The 15,754-nt window shown below is 48.5% G+C and overlaps 1 protein-coding gene across 5 annotated transcripts in view; it reads left to right on the forward strand.

The window, feature by feature from the left end:
• The first annotated feature begins 1,565 nt into the window (after nt 1-1,565).
• Otof (otoferlin) overlaps nt 1,566-15,754 on the forward strand; it is a 99,896-nt gene continuing 85,707 nt past the window's right edge. For all 5 annotated transcript variants that reach the window (XM_059248365.1, XM_059248364.1, XM_059248367.1 and 2 more), the window contains exon 1: nt 1,566-1,644. In XM_059248365.1, the coding sequence (XP_059104348.1) occupies nt 1,566-1,644 (79 nt within the window). The remainder of the gene's footprint in view (nt 1,645-15,754) is intronic.

Below are 15,754 nucleotides of genomic sequence, written 5' to 3' on the forward strand. Positions count from 1 at the left end.
GGGGAAAAATCTGGGAGGAATGAGAGCTAGCAGCCAGAGAAGGAGAAGGACTCCAGGGGCCAGCCACTCAGCTACACCCAGCAATGGAGTAAGAGTAAGATTTACAGAAGTAAGAGAACGGGAAAAGCCCAGAGGCAAAAGGTAGATGGGATAATTTAAGAAAAGTTAGCTAGAAACTAAGCCAAGCTAAGGCTGGGCATTCATAAGTAAGAACTTGTCTCCGTGTGATTTATCTGGGAGCTGGGTGGCAGGGCCCCCCCCAAAAAAGAGAAAAAAACTACATTGGTGTCCTGAGTCTTACACACTGCCCTACACAGAAGAAGCCCTGTGGCCTCCCAGAAGGGTATCTCACCAGATTTCCATTTCAGGACCAGCTGCCTGAAATTCAAACCCATGATCCCAGCACAGAGCACCAGAATCTAGCATGCCAGGGGCACAAACATAGCGTCCCAGGGGCATGGCCAGGTGGTCACTACATTGCTACTTCTAATGTTTGTATTTCATAGGGACCAGCCCTTGGGTGTATCCTCTAAGCTGCCTTATAGAAGCTGCTTTCTAGACTCTAGATGAGTATGTGGTGTGTGTGTCCAGACTCTAGGTGAGTTGGGGGAGGGGGTGCATGGAATGTATGCATCCATGTAGGTATATGCATGTGTTTATGCATGGAAGCTTGAGGTCAACCTCCACTGTCTTCTTTAGTCACTATTTAAAGACAGGTCTCTTTCCTGAACCTGGCGCTTATCCGTTCAGATAAGGCTGGGTGGTCATTCAACTCCAGGAATTCTATCTCCACCCTTCCCTCGCCCCAGAGCTGGGTTAGAAGCCCATGCCGCTGCCCCCATCTTTAACACAGATGCTAGAATCCAAACTCAGGTCCTTATGCTTTTGTGGCAGATTCTCTACCCACTGAGACATCTCCATTGCCCCTGAGTGAGGCTTTCTAAGTGACACAGCATGATCCATCCAGAGCAGCTGGGCCTGGCCTGCCCATGTTCCCCAAGCCCTCTGAGCATCCACAACCCTTGTGATTAGCAAGAGAGAACAGGAGTCATTGTGGATAACTCCCCAAGACACCAGCGGTCCAATCCAAACTCAGATCATGAACTTCCTGATCCCCAGGAGAAGGGGTGCCCTGACCCTACACCCACCCCACCCTCACGCCTTCTGCAGTTTGTTGGCTCTTAGAGGCATAGAGCTTCCATCCTCCAAGTGGCAGGAGCTTCCATTCAAGGAGCTGAGAGAAGACACCTGAAGCTGGACAGAGCTGTATCTAGGGGCTGGTGCTGCTGAATAATGAATTCAGCGTACATTCCCGACGCTGGGTGAATACCACACACACACACACACACACACACAACACACATGCTGGGCTGACAGAGGGGCGGGGCTGGCAGGGCTGCACGGCTCTGCCGAGCTGAAGGAGCAGCTCGCTTTGGTTGCCTTGGTCTCTGTGGGCAGCATCAGGAGGAGGCGGCAGCAGCCAGAGAAGAAGGAGGTGTGTGAGCCGCACCAGCCAGCTCCTTCCTGCTGCTCTGCCTGGCACTGCCCAGGCTCTCCCCACCAGCATGGCCCTGATCGTCCACCTCAAGACCGTCTCGGAGCTGCGAGGCAGAAGTGACCGGATCGCCAAAGTGACTTTCCGAGGTAGGGAAGCCCCTGTCTCAGGGGGACCCCAGTAAACTGACTCTGCCCACATTCTGTGAGTTGGTAGAGACGGGAGAGGGCTGGGAGGAGGGATGGCAAAGTTCTAGCGGGCATCGTGGCTATAGGCTTTTTAAGAGTGGCCACATGCCCCTGGCCTGACCAGCCTTGAGGTTTCCCACGATTCCCCCAGGCTAACACACCATTGTCCTGGCAGAGTGCAGATTCTTATTAGCTCAGTGAGGCAGAAGTGAGGGGTCCATTCCTGGGACCACACAGACCCAGGACAAGGGCTCCAGCAAAGTTTTCCTGGGACCCCTTTCTTCTCTCCCCCTACAGACTGGTTTCTGTCTGCTGAATAGGAGTCTATGCCTGAAAAGGCTTGAGTGGCTGGTAGAAACTGGCAGCCAGGGGGGCACTCTGCCCTCCAGGGTGATGACGGTACTATTGGCCAGACAGGGACATGACTCCAGCCTCTCCTCTGTGGACTCCTCCTGGCCTCCTTCAGCTCATGGATTGTGACCTACTGTGTACCAAATCGGGGGTCTAGAAATGTGACGCTGAGCACGAGGCTGGTCCCGGTCTAAAGAGCTACATCTGGTGGCTCATGGGAAGCAGTTTGCAGACAGGCGTGACAAGAGTGTGATGCAGACAGGTGGGGGGACGCGGGTACCATAACCGAGGCTGGGAGCTAGCGGCTGGAGAAGGCTTCCAGGAGGAAGCACTGCTCAACTGCTGGCTGAGGGGCGAGCAGAGGGAGCGAGCAAAGGGAATGAGGTAAAGGGGGCAGTGTGCCCCGAGGCCGGGAGCAGAGCTAGAGGGGAGAGAGAGAGAGAGAGAGAGAGAGAGAGAGAGAGAGAGAGAGAGAGAGAGAGAGAGAGAGAGAAACAGTTGCTGCATAAACCAAGGAGTGGAAACGGGCTTCATCGAGGGTATCTGGCAGCGCCCTGAAGAGCCAAGTAGAGAAAGACAGGGCCAGGCTTATCTCTGTGCCCACTCACCTCTGCAAAATACAGCTCAACCTGCCTAGCCACAGTAAAACCCTCTGGTCCAGGGGTGTCTCAGCAGCCTTTGGCCAAAGCCAATGTCCTCTCCAGTGTGGCGTCTTCTCCCCAGAGGGGTCACAGGGGGCTCAGGATGCACACTGCCTCTACAGGTCTGCCAGGAAGGAGATATGAGATGTGGGGAGTCACTTGACATTCCAGTAGGAGCCTCTGGGCACCATCACCCGCACAGGCCATGGGCTTTCTTTCCACCCGCAGGCTGCTGTTGATAGAGCTGGGCCGAGGTGGAAGTCCCAGCTATGTCCACTGGGGGTAGAGAGGCAGGCAGAAGGGACCAGAGAGTGGGCTGGGCCACCTACCGCTTTGCAGGCCACCCTAGTGGTTGTTTTCTCTGTGGTAACCTAGTTCTCCGTGTGCCACCTGCCGGCTCACAGTGGCTTTAGAAAAACAAGTACATCTTTTAGTCTATGGGACCTGGCCTGCACTCCACACACACACAGCCCTGCGCTTGGCTTCTTAGCCCTAGGTTGCTTGGTGGCCACAGCTGTGACAGGCCTGTCTTCCTGCCAGAAAAAGAAACCAGGGTCTAGAGAGACTTTCAGGGAATTAGTGGAGGGGTAGGGATAGTGGCCCAAATTGTCAGGTCCTCATCCTGTCTACTCAATCTTGTAATCTTTTATCTCTTCCAGGACCCACAAGGAGTGGGCATCCTGTCCATCAGAGACATTTTTGGGGGAGGGGAGGGACCTTGTTGGGGAGTTGAACTCAGGGCCTCCCACGTGTAAAGTAAGCTCTCTACTGCTGAACCACACATGCCCCCCTCCACTCTTTTCTAGCCTTGAACTCAACTCTACAGTCCAGGCAGGCCTTGAACACACACTTCCCTGCCCCCATAGCTAAGATTACAGGCTTGCCCCCACCAGGCCAGGTTTCCACCTCTTCCTTTTGAGCTGCAAGGCCACACACCCAGGGATGAGGCTGGCTGTAGCCCACGCCTCCTCATTTGTAGGTAGTCAGAAGCAGAGCTCGTGGAGCAAGAGGTGAGGGGTGGGCCGTAGGAGTATGGAAGTGTACAGCCATTCACCAGAAACAGATGGCAACTATGGGCACCCCAAAATGCCAGCCTACACTGCCGTTTCCTGACATCTAAAATCAATGTCCAAGCCACACTGTGCAGGGGAGGAATGAGAAAATGGAGTAGCTTCAGGGCCTGGCTTATTGGCAGCCCCTCCCTGCCCCAACCTCCACAAACCTCTCAAAGCAGGTGGCAGAAGGGTGTGGGGCCGGCATGGGGGCCTAGGGGTGAAGGAGAGAAAGGCCCTGCCCTGAGGAATGGCAAGGGAACAGGGGAGCATGGACTCCACCCTGCCTCACCTGCCATGGCTGACCTGGGCCGCCCCGTATGCACTGAGAGGCCTCCAGCCTGCAGGAGCCGTCTCCAGTACAGGTCAGCCGGAGGATGCTTGTCGGCTTCCGGTTTCTCTGCTCTTACTTCAACTTGAGTAATCGTCAGAGCCACGACCACGGGGTGGGAGCCGTCTGTCTGTCTACCTTTCTGCCTTGTGCTCGGCCCCTGCGATCCCCCAGCTGCCAAGATCCTAGTGGGAGGCTGCCACCTCTACATTCCTCCCTGGAGCCTTCTTGCCAAAACACAAAGTCGAGAATTTTCCACACTTGCGCATATTCACCTGGACTGCTTGCTAATACGGAGGTTCTCTGTAGCAAGGCTTCCCATAGGGGTTCATCTTTACACCCCTCCCCACACCCCCAACTTCTGTCCTACTACATTGAATGTTCGGTGGGTTCCTAAGATGCCAAGGGTCCTGCCTGACATTGTGTACTTCTTTGTCGTAGAATGACCCCGTCTTCCGCCTTACAAATGTCCATCTTCATGCATACTTCAAGGCCCAGCTCATGTGCCACCTCCTCCAGGAAGCCCTTCTCCTTCCCTTCCACACCCAATACACCCTCCTGTAGCCCAGGCTAGCCTTGAACTATGTAGCTGAGCCATGACAGGCTTACAAAGACGCAGCACTACATACCACTCTTTTCACTGTTGAATGAATGTTTAAACTCTCCCACGGTGGCCCTGTCAGTCCCCGGCTCGGCTCAGCTGTGAATGTCACCAGAATTTTATGCTACAGGGAATACCAAACTGAAAATAGGTCTCATGAGCCAAGAGCCCTGCCTCACTTTCCTTCTGTCGGCCTGTAGTTCAGAGAACCCTCAGGATCCCAGAGGAAGGCTGACCTCTTCCATCCGCCAAATGTCGGGGTGGTCCAGCCTAGGAACCATGTCACTCAGTGTCTCAGCAGTCAAGGAGCACTTCCTATAAGGGGAGGCAAGGTTGACTGGGAGAAGCAGCTCCTAGCTGGGTCTTGAATTGTATTTTTAAGTAGAGATCCAGGAGAGCTGAGGATGGGCTGTTGGAGGCAAAGCCATTCTAGGTGAGGGGCTCTCTGCACCAAAGGCAGCAGAGTGGACTCCCCAGACAGAAAATCAGCTAGTCCTTTGGCTAGAGGCGGGGGGCGGGGGGCGGGGGGCGGGGGTGGTGGTGGTGGTGGTGGTGGTGACTGTGATCTGAGGACAAGACTGCCCCTAGACTTTTTTTCTGGAAACTTCTCTACCATTCCCAATACGGGAAGCAGACTATCCAGGGCCCCCATCCTCAGTATTGCCCTGGATGCCTAGGCCATTCTGACACCTCTGCTCTTGGATGGGGCAGGTGTTCTTCTTTCCGTGGGCAGCAAACAGAGGGGCTCCCCAGGGATAGCAGCTGCAGCCTGTGGCAGGTATGGGCACAGCTCTGTGCTTTGATATGGACACAGGAATGTGCCCACAGCACCCTCCCACTCCCCCAGCACACAGACTCCTTCCCTGACCCAGGGGGACTCCTTCTCGCCAGGGTAGTGAGGGCTCCTCTCCCTCTTCCTCCCCCTGAGCAAGCCCAAGCAAACACAGCCCTAGCAGGGGGCGGATAGTGCACCCAGAACATTCCCTCGGCCTCCCTGCTTTGACAGGAGAAGGTATTTTCATGCTATGAAAATGACTGTAAAATTGTCTTCTGTTACAAAAGCATTCAGTGAAAGCTGCTGGAAATGTACGGAGGGAGAGAGAGCCGACTTGCAAATGATCCCCCAGAGTGTGAAGGCTTGCTTATCATGTCCATCTTTACTGGCTTAAAAAAAAAAAAGCTTTCTCCCACCTATACCCATTCCTGGGTCAGAAAAAAAAACAAAGTATTAATAAAAAGCTTCCAATACAAAGAGGGAGAATAATCCCAGCCAGTTTCAACACCCTCAGCTCATGGCCAATCTTGTAATTCTTTCATGCTAATTATGTTGAAAAACACATGTATTATTTCATCTAGAAATATTCAAGTCATAGCTATGAGAGAGGAGGGTTTAAAAAAAAAAACCCACACATTTTACGGTTCCTTAAAAATGAACAATTCGCTCATATTGCCAAGTACTCGGTCCGTGTCAATTTCCTCTGTCTCCATTTTGTAAATTGTTTTCCAGCTCACTAAAAGCTTCATTTTAATGTGTCTTGTAAATCAAGTAATTAATCATTCATTCACTCATTCTTTCATTCATCCACAAATGGTATTTGAGAACCCACCCATGTGCCAAGCATGCCGCTCTAGACCCTGGGAGGGCAGCAAGGGGGCCTTCGAGCAGAAGGGCAGTCAGTCCTGGCACCATCACTGTGGATGTGCAAAGGATTGCAGGGAGGGAGGCAGAGGGGCCAGAGCAGAGCCTGGCCAGGTAGTGCACTGGGAGCAGGAGATAGGCAGTCTGACGAGGTAGCGCAGAGGCAAGAGTTAGCACCAAACAATCTGTAGGCCATGAGAAGTTCCAAAGTGGGTGGGGTCTGGGAGGGATACACTGCTAGAGAGCTTCCCTGGGGGGGGGGGGCGGTCAGAGAATCTTGGCAGGGACCAGCCTACAGAATGGACTAGTATGGGGCTGGGAAGGTGGCTCAGTGGTTAAGGAGTTTGCCATGCAATTGTGAGAACAAGTTTGGTGTTCCAGGACCCATGTAAATGCAAGGTGGGCACAGTGGCTTGCCTGTAATTCCACCCTGAGATGGCAGAGACAGGGATCCCCAGAGCAAGCTAGACAAGGAGAGTAGCCATGTGGGTGAGCTCTGGGCTTGATGGAGAGCCCGCCTCAATGAGTAAGGTGGGTGAGTGGTACAGGATGAATCCTGACATCCACCTTGGGCCTTCACAAGCAAGCACACGTGTGCGCCCACACATTTGCAAAATATACATACAATGTGAAAATGGGGGGAAAAGATTGGTGCAATGTAGGGGTGTGGAGGTGAACCAGGGGTCTAGGAGTTGGGAATGTGGCCGAGAGTCTGGAAAACACCAAACAGTGGGTGCAGGAGGTCTTGGTAGCACCATGAAGCCTGAGCTCAGTTTGCTAAGTGGATGTGAAGCATGGAAAGCTAAGAATGGTTCAGGAAAGAACATTCCATTTGGCTCCAAGACTGGAAAGAGGAAGCCAGGGCAGGGTGCAGCTAGGGCTGTGGGATCCACCGGAAGGGAGGCCTGGCATTCAGAAGACAGTGATCACGGGGTTAGGAAAAGATGCCTCTCAGTAGGGGGCAGATGTGGCTTGTGGACCCAGGGATTTGGATTTGGAGGAGCAGGATCAATAGGTTCAAATAGGTTTTCCTATTTGACTTCCCTGTCCTTGGCTCTCAGATGACCCAGGAAGGAATCCTGCTGCAGATTCCTGGGGAGGATGGGGAAATAACGGGAGATAAAATGGTACTTGAAACAGATTGGCTGCTTTGGGTGGTCCTGTTCTCCTGACTGGTGCTGTCAGCATCCATGTGGGCATCGCCAGAGCTGGAGCCTTGACCACTTCCAGAGACAGCTGGTCTGTCAGCAGCAGGGGTCACTGTGCAGCCTGAGTGCAGGTAATGACCCCACCCCAAGAGACTACAATGTCTCCCCAACCCTTTAACTGTCTTCAAGATGCCCCTATACTCCATTCATCAAAAAGGTTCACCACTCCCTATGACATAGAGAAAAATAGATGCCTTAGATTCATAAGGATGGTCCATTCTCAGACAACTCAACCTTGGCCGAATGCCAAGTCACCCATCTCAAGAGGCAGCAACCATCACTATAGCAAGGAGGTGCGTCACATACTATACAAGGGAAGATAGCCACATTGCCCTCAGGAACATGCAGTTCTCACAGGGATCTGTGTTTCACAGTTCCAGAAAAGTCTAAGATAGAATACCCTGTGATACTCTCAACCCATTAACTACTTTCTGCCTGACAGATCCCAGGTGCTTGCTTTTTTAGAAGTTTTCTTAGTTTTCATTCATTTGCTTTTTAAAACAAATTTTAATTTTCTTGGTGTGTGTGTATGGGTATTTTGTGTGTAAGTCTGTGTACCACGTGTGTACATAGTATCCACTGAGGCCAAAAGAGGGTTTCAGATCTCACAGAACTGGATAATTGTAAGCCACCGTGTGAGTGTTGAACTCAGGTCCTCTGGAAGAGCAGCAGCTGGTGATCTTAACCACTGAGCCATCTCTCCAGCCCCCCTTTTTTATGTGAAAGTTTAGAATAAAATCAGCATTGTGCTTGTAACAATATTTCTGCTCTACTTGAGAACGTAAAAGCAGCCATTCTCCCATCATGCCTCACTGTACTCCCAGCTCAGGCACAGGAGGAGTTCTCTGCTCAGCTTGTGGATCGCCGGGGTCACAAACTCCTCCATCCATCTCTGGATTGGGAGAACCTAGCACCCAGCATCTGCTAACCCTATGTCCCAGGCTCCAAGGCAACACCTCCTCCTCCTCCTTTGCCTCCATGAAAAGTGGGAACCGGAGATGTCAGCACCTGGGAGAAGGATTGAGCCGAGTTAGAGAAATCGGGGTCAATAAGTTCAAATACGGCTTAAGATCCGCACGCTATCCCTGCCTCTCAGATGAACCCTGCCCGAGTCCGACTTTGTTAGTGTTAGCAGGGTGAGGAAGGAGGAACAAATGGGTGATAAAATGATACTTGAGTAAGAACGAGAAGTAAAGAATTAGTGGCTGAGGGGGCCTTTGCTTAGCTGAAAGCTGGAGATGCAGGCAGTCTCCAGTCTCTCGGGCCTGTCTCTGTGAACAGCCAGTTTTCAGAAAGGACACTATTTAAGGAGATTGAGGAGTATGCTTGGGCGCGTGGCAGAGGGAGCTTATTTTGAGTTGAATTTCTTTGTCATACTGTGCCATCACCTGTCAATAAAAAAGCGAAGAGCTCTCTGTAGAAGAAATGATGGGTTGTTTCCAGAGAAAATTACCAACAAGCAGACAAAATCATTAGGGAGATGGAAGGTCTGACAGACACAACCCTCAGCCAACGTCCTGCTAACAGGGTTTTCTGAGATACTAAGCCTCAAAACTGAAGACCTCACATTTGTCTGAAGTATTTCTGGCATGTTCGTTATGACAGGCAGTATGCTGAGGGACTCAGGGGTCACTACATTTCAGAAGACTGACTTCTGGGTCTGTAAGCTTGGCAATCTGAGTTTGGTCCACCGAACCCACAACACAGAGGTGGAAGGAGAGAACCGACTCCATAATGTTGTCCTCTGACCTCCACATGTGTGCCACGGCACGTGTAACCACACACACACACACACACACACACACACACACACACACGCCATACATTCACACTAATAAGGGGGGAAATGGGAAAGACTGGCATCCTGTATACTCACAGGGAAGTCTAACTTTTTGACAGTGGGATATCGTCATCTACAAACGTGTCAGGCTGTATTCATAACTACGGTGGAACACAGGCAGCCCATGGGCCTCAGGTTGGACACATCCACACAGAGTATGTTCTTTGGCCATACTGAAATTAATTATAAAATCAATAGGATATCTTTTCAAGCCCCAGATATTGGAGAATTAAATAGTAGCCTTCTCTCTGTGGTCAAAAAAGAGCACAAATAGCAATTAGGAAACAAGGATGGGTGGGGCTATCACTCAGTGGTAGAGCACCTGTCTAATATGCATGAAGCTCCGGGTTTGATCCTTGCCTCCTCCCCACAAGTTCTAATTTTGCAGAGGCAGAGAAGGGGCTGGAGAAGTGACTCAGCGAAGGCTACCCAAGTGTGAGGACTGGAGTTCAGATCCCCAGCGCCCACAGAAAAGCCAGGCAGCCATGGATACCACCTGTGGATATCAATGCTCAGGAAGTAGAAATGGGGAATCCCCATGGAAAGTCAGTAGGGTAGCCAAATGGGATCAGCAAGCTCAGGTTTAGGAATAGAGCCTGAATCCTTAAAGTAGAGAGCAACTGAGGAAGCCACCAATCTCTGGGGTGTGTGTGTGTGTGTGTGTGTGTGTATTTCCATAATGGCTCCCATAAGCACAGACATAAAACCCCTTAAAATATTAGCCAACAGAACAGTAATATAGAAGGATAGTGCATCATGACAAATGAGTTTTATCCTAGGAAAGCAAAGTCCTCTTTAAAATTACAAAATTAAAGCATTTCACCATGTAAGTGGAATAAATGAGAAAAGATGCCATGGTTCTACCCACTGTTGCATAAAGTCATTTGACAAAATTCAATACCTACTCACAATGAGAACTCTCGGCCAAGCAAGAATAGAGAAACTTCTTCAATCAGATAAAGAACCACCCCCAAAACTATCCAGCTAACACCACATTTACTCCACAAACCCTGAACATGAAGGTCATGGGCAAGGTGAAGTGGTCTTCCATCACCACTCTGTTCCTTACAAAGTGGTGGTCTAGCCAATGCAATAAGACAAGAAAAAACAAAACTCCCATAGATTAGGAAAGAAGATGTGAAATTGCCTTGTTTCACAGGAAACCTTACTAGCGTGTGTGTGTGTGTGTGTGTGTGTGTGTGTAAAATTCCAAAGAACCTATGTGAAAACTACAATGAGTGGAAACTAGCAACTTTTCAAGGTATAGGATTGATACACACAAATGTTTCTATAGAAACAACCAGCTGAAATGAAGAAATTAAAAAGTTATTACATTTACAATTGCATGAAATGTAATGTAAGAAATTCAGAAATTAGTCAAAGACCTTGATGTGAAAAATAAAACATCAAGAGAAATGAAAGAACACCAAATACAGAAAAAAAAAATTATGTCTCGGGGAGGAAAGTTCATACTGGTAAAGGCGCCAGGTCCCCATAAATTGCCATGTAGAGTAAGCACAGTCCTAGCAGGAGCCACAACAGGCGTTTTATAGACAGGCTGTTAAAATTGTGTGGGCATGCAGAGGATCTGGAGTAGCCAAAACCACCTTGAAAACAGAAAAGTTTGGGAGTCTCTCTATTTGAGTAAAAGCCTATAAAGTCACAGGAACCAAGTCAGTGGACCAGCCTGAGAATAGACAGTGGCGTAGAATATAGGGTCTACAAGCAGATCTCACGGGCAGACAGTTGATTTGAAGTCAGGGTATCAGGTACCTCAAAGAGCTAGATCCCTACTCGGGTAAAAATAAACTTCAAGCTCCTACATCATTTCACCCACAAAGATGAACTGAAGATGGGTCACTAAAGCTAAATATTAAAAGGGGCTGGAGAGCTGGGTGTGGTGGCATACACCTTTAATCCCAGCACTCGGGAGGCAGAGGCAGGAGGATCTCTGTGTGTTTGAGGCCAGCCTGGTCTACACAGCGAGTGAGACCCTGTTTCACAAAAGGGGGGTAGGGGAACTGGAGGGATGGTTCAGAAGTTGAGTGCTGGATGTGTAAACATGGGGACCAGGGTTCAGATCCCCTCACCTGGTGTGATAAGATGAATGTGGTCGCACAAGCACCTGTAAGCCCAGGACAGGGAGGGGCAGAGACAGGAAGACTGCTGGAACTTGCTGGCTGTCAATCTAGAGAAAAACAAAAAGGATTTCTAGGTTCATTGAGAGACCCTGCTTCAAAGGAGTGATGGGGGAGGGGAGGCGGGACACACTATGCTCTTCTTTGGCCTCTGCACATGCTCACAAGCATGTGCATACAACACACACACACACACACACACACAAATTAAAATTGAAAATAAAGCTATACAAAAAAACCTATAAACTTCTAGAAGAAATTTTAACTATGTTTGTTCTATTTTGGATTACATAAAAATTTCTTAAAGGAAATGAAAAAAAAAACCCCACATTGTAAGATATAAACCTCCCCAAACTAATGAATTAGGTTTTCTTTCTTGTTTTTTCCTTTTTCTTTCTCTTTTTCCTTTGGTTTTTCGAAACAGGGTTTCTCTGTGTAGTTTTGGTGCCTGTCCTGGAACTCACTCTGTAGACCAGGCTGGCCTCGAACTCACAGAGATCCATCGGCCTCTGCCCCCGCCCCCCAAGTTTAAAGGCGTGTGCTACCACCACGGGCATGAATTAGATTTTTCTAATAATTAAAAATTCCTATTTATCACAAAATATATTTAAGAATAGAGGAAGGCAAGGCACACACAAGATGAAAATATTCACAACGAGGCAAATCAATAGCAAAAAGACAAATGAACGAACTTTCTAAAGCAATCAGACTTGAGCAGATGTCTCACAGAAGAAAGCCCAAAACCGTAAATGTGATCAGCATCATTAATGAGACGAACATCAAAGTTACAAGAGATACAGTTTCACGGGCACTACAATAACTATGAAAGTAAAAGGCTCACAGTCAGCAGATGTTTATGGACTGCAAAACAGCTGCATTTGTTCATTGCTGATTGGTTTGTGAAATAGAGCCATCACTTTGGAAACTCCTTGGCAGTTTCTGATAAATTTACACAGATATTTGTCCACTGTGCCTGCATTCCTGCTCTTATGCATTTCCACAAGAAAAGTGAAATTGCATGCCTACCTACACAAGGAATTTTGTTTTCAAATTTACAGCAGATTTACTCATAACAACTGTTCCAGTTTGCCATCTGCTGCTGTGATAAAACACTGACTGCAGGGCACGGGGCAGTGGTGGTGAACACCTTTAATCCCAGCACTCGGGAGGCAGAGGCAGGAGGATCTTTGTGAGTTCGAGGCCAGCCTGGTCTACAGAGCGAGATCCAGGAAAGGCGCAAAGCTACACAGAGAAACCCTGTCTCAAAAAACAAAAGAACAAAAACAAAAACAAAACAAACAAAAACAAAACCGCTGGCTGACGGCAGCAGGTGAAGGGAAGGGCTCCTTTGGCTTACCCACTGCAGTCCATCATTGAGGAAGCCAAGGCAGGAACCTGGAGGAGGCAGGAGCTGAAGCAGAGGCCATGGAGGATGCTGCTTCCTGGCTTGCTCTTCACGACTTGCTCGGCCTGCTTTCTTATACACACCAGGACCACCAGCCCAGGGATGGCACCGTCCACAGTGGGCTGGACTCTCCCATAACAATTGTCCATTAAGAAAATGCTGCCCCACAGCCATTCCCTTGGGCAAATTTGATGGAGGTAATTCTTCAATTGAGGATCCCTTTCCCCAGGTAACTTAAGTTGACGAAACAAAGACAACTAGCACAATAACACAATATCAGAAGCAACCTAAAAGTCTATGAGCAGAACAGCCGAACACGTTGAGCTATAGCCATGCGACAGAATATTACAGTGAAAAGAAACAGATATACCCGCCATATGGATGAGATCTGTAAGTGAGGACTGGAAGCAGTGACGGGGGAAACGCATCTGTATTGAACATGCACTTTTCTCTGGTCAGAATTTCCTAAGTAAAACACTATTTACGTTTGTAAGCATTTACATGAGTGGGTATTATATGTAGTCTAGCGATGGTTTGAAGTATATGGGAAGATGTGTGTGGATTAAATGCAAATGTTACAAGATTTTATACAAGAGGCTCTAGCACCCACGGGTTTTGATGTCCAGGGGGAGTTGGTTTCGGGCCCCTCAGACACTGAGAACGGCTGTACTGATGTACACAACAATATAAATGAATCAGAAAGACGTGACTAAGAGAACCATTAACACTGACACACACACACACAGAGCACCCCTGGGGGCTGCACTAGCTCAGCTGGTAAAGCACTTGCCCTGTAAGCACAAGAGCCTGGGTTTAATCCCTAGAGCCCACCAGGCATGTACTTATAATTCCAGTGCCGGGAGGCAAACACAGGCTATCCTGGGGTTCTAGGCCAGCCAGAGGAGCCTACTTGTCAAGTCCCAATGAATGGCACTGGAGGAACAACTCCCAAGGATGTCTTCTGACTTCTACATGCATGCATGCACCTGCACGCACATGAACATGTGCACACATGCACCTTCACATGAACATGTGCACACATGCACCTGCATGCACGCACATGAACATGTACACAGGCACACACACATATACACAAAAGAACCTTCTATAAGATACCATATAAATGATGTTCAAGACGTGTACCAAGCTTTTTCTTATAGACCTCCAACCAGCTCCCAAATCATACGCAGAGACCTATTATTAGTTTTGAATGCTCAGCCTAGCTTAGGCACATTTCTAGCTAACATTTCTCTTTTAACTTAAATTAATTTGTTTCTCTTTATCTACCTTTTGCCCTGGGGCTTATTACTTTTATTTCCTTCTGTATATCTTGTACTGCTTCTCTGTGTCTAGCTGGCTTCTTGTCCCAGGCAGGCATGCCCCTCCTCTCCTTCTTCTCTCATTTTTCCTTTTCTTTTTGAGCCTAGATTTCTCCTCCAATGTACTCTCTCTGCCTGGCCAGCCCCGCCCATTCTTTCTCTGCCTAGCTATTGGCCATTCAGCTCTTCATTAGACCAATCAGGTGCCTTAGGCAGGCCAGGTGAAACAGATGGAACACATCTTTACATAGTTAAACACATGCAGCATAAACAAAAGTCACACATCTTTACATCGTTAACAAAGGCAGCAGAGACAAATGTAACACACCTTCACACAGTTAAAGTCATATTCCTCAGCATAAACAAATGTAACACACCTTCACATAGTTAAAGTCATATTCCGCAGCTTAAGCAAATGTAACACATCTTTTCTAGTTAAAATACTATTCCACAACCCAGGTGGGGAAAGACTGGGGGCTGGAGAGACAGCTCAGTGGTTAGGAGCGCTTGTTGCTCTTGCAGAGGACCTGGGTTTGGTTCCCAGCATCCACATGGTGGTTCACACCCATCTCTAACTCCAGTTCCAGGGGATATGGTGTTATCCTTTAATCTCCATGGGCATCAGGCATTCATGTGGCGGGCGCACATACATGCAGGCCAAACACTCATCCATAATATGAAATAAAAATAAACTTTAAAAGATTAAGATGGGATAAAAGCAATCTTTGATGATAGAAATTGGAGCAGCCGTTAGGGGCTGACTGCAGCAGGTAGAAATTAACTGGGAAGGGGTCCGGGGAATATTTTGAAGAACTGAAAATGTTCTGTATCTTGACTGTGTGGTAATTAAACAAGTATGTGCATTTATTAAGACTCATTAAAACATACCCTTAAGATCTGTAAATGTAAATTTTACCTAGTTAAAAAAAGAGTCATAATCACACTTAAAATACCTAAAACTTGAATAATATTACAGGTGAGTGAAAAATTGTTTCTAATTATATGCTGCTAAAATTACACTATAAATGTGATTCATAGTAGAGGAGACAACTTTTATATTTAGCCTATAACTTAAAGGCCTAAAGCAAAGGACCATTCCACGGAATGGTGGCTGTATTACGCATAGTAATAAAATTTGTGCACGTGTTGTTCTAAACACCACCCCCCTTTCCCCATTTCATGGATGAGGAGACTAAGGCAAAGAAAAGGAATTTGGTGGGAGGGCACGAGCTAGCAACCGGTAGAGCTGGCCCAGGAGCCATATCATCTACCAAATTCAGGACCAGAGAGAGGGCTCAGCAGGTGAAGGCCTTCTGCTGCAAGCCTGGAGATGTGACATTGCTTCCCAGAACCCTAGGAGGAGAGAACTCACTCCACAAAGGTGTCTCCTGACCTCCACATGTACTGTGGGGCTCACCCGCCCCCCACATCCACCATGCTTTCATACACAGTAATCATAAACAAAACTTTGAACTATCTACACAATGGCCCCGTGCTCATGGAGACTTGATTTTATGCCCAGACTTGCTTCAAAGCAACCTCTTGC

This window comes from Peromyscus eremicus, chromosome 22 (assembly GCF_949786415.1).
Source record: "Peromyscus eremicus chromosome 22, PerEre_H2_v1, whole genome shotgun sequence".
Lineage (NCBI taxonomy): Eukaryota > Metazoa > Chordata > Mammalia > Rodentia > Cricetidae > Peromyscus > Peromyscus eremicus.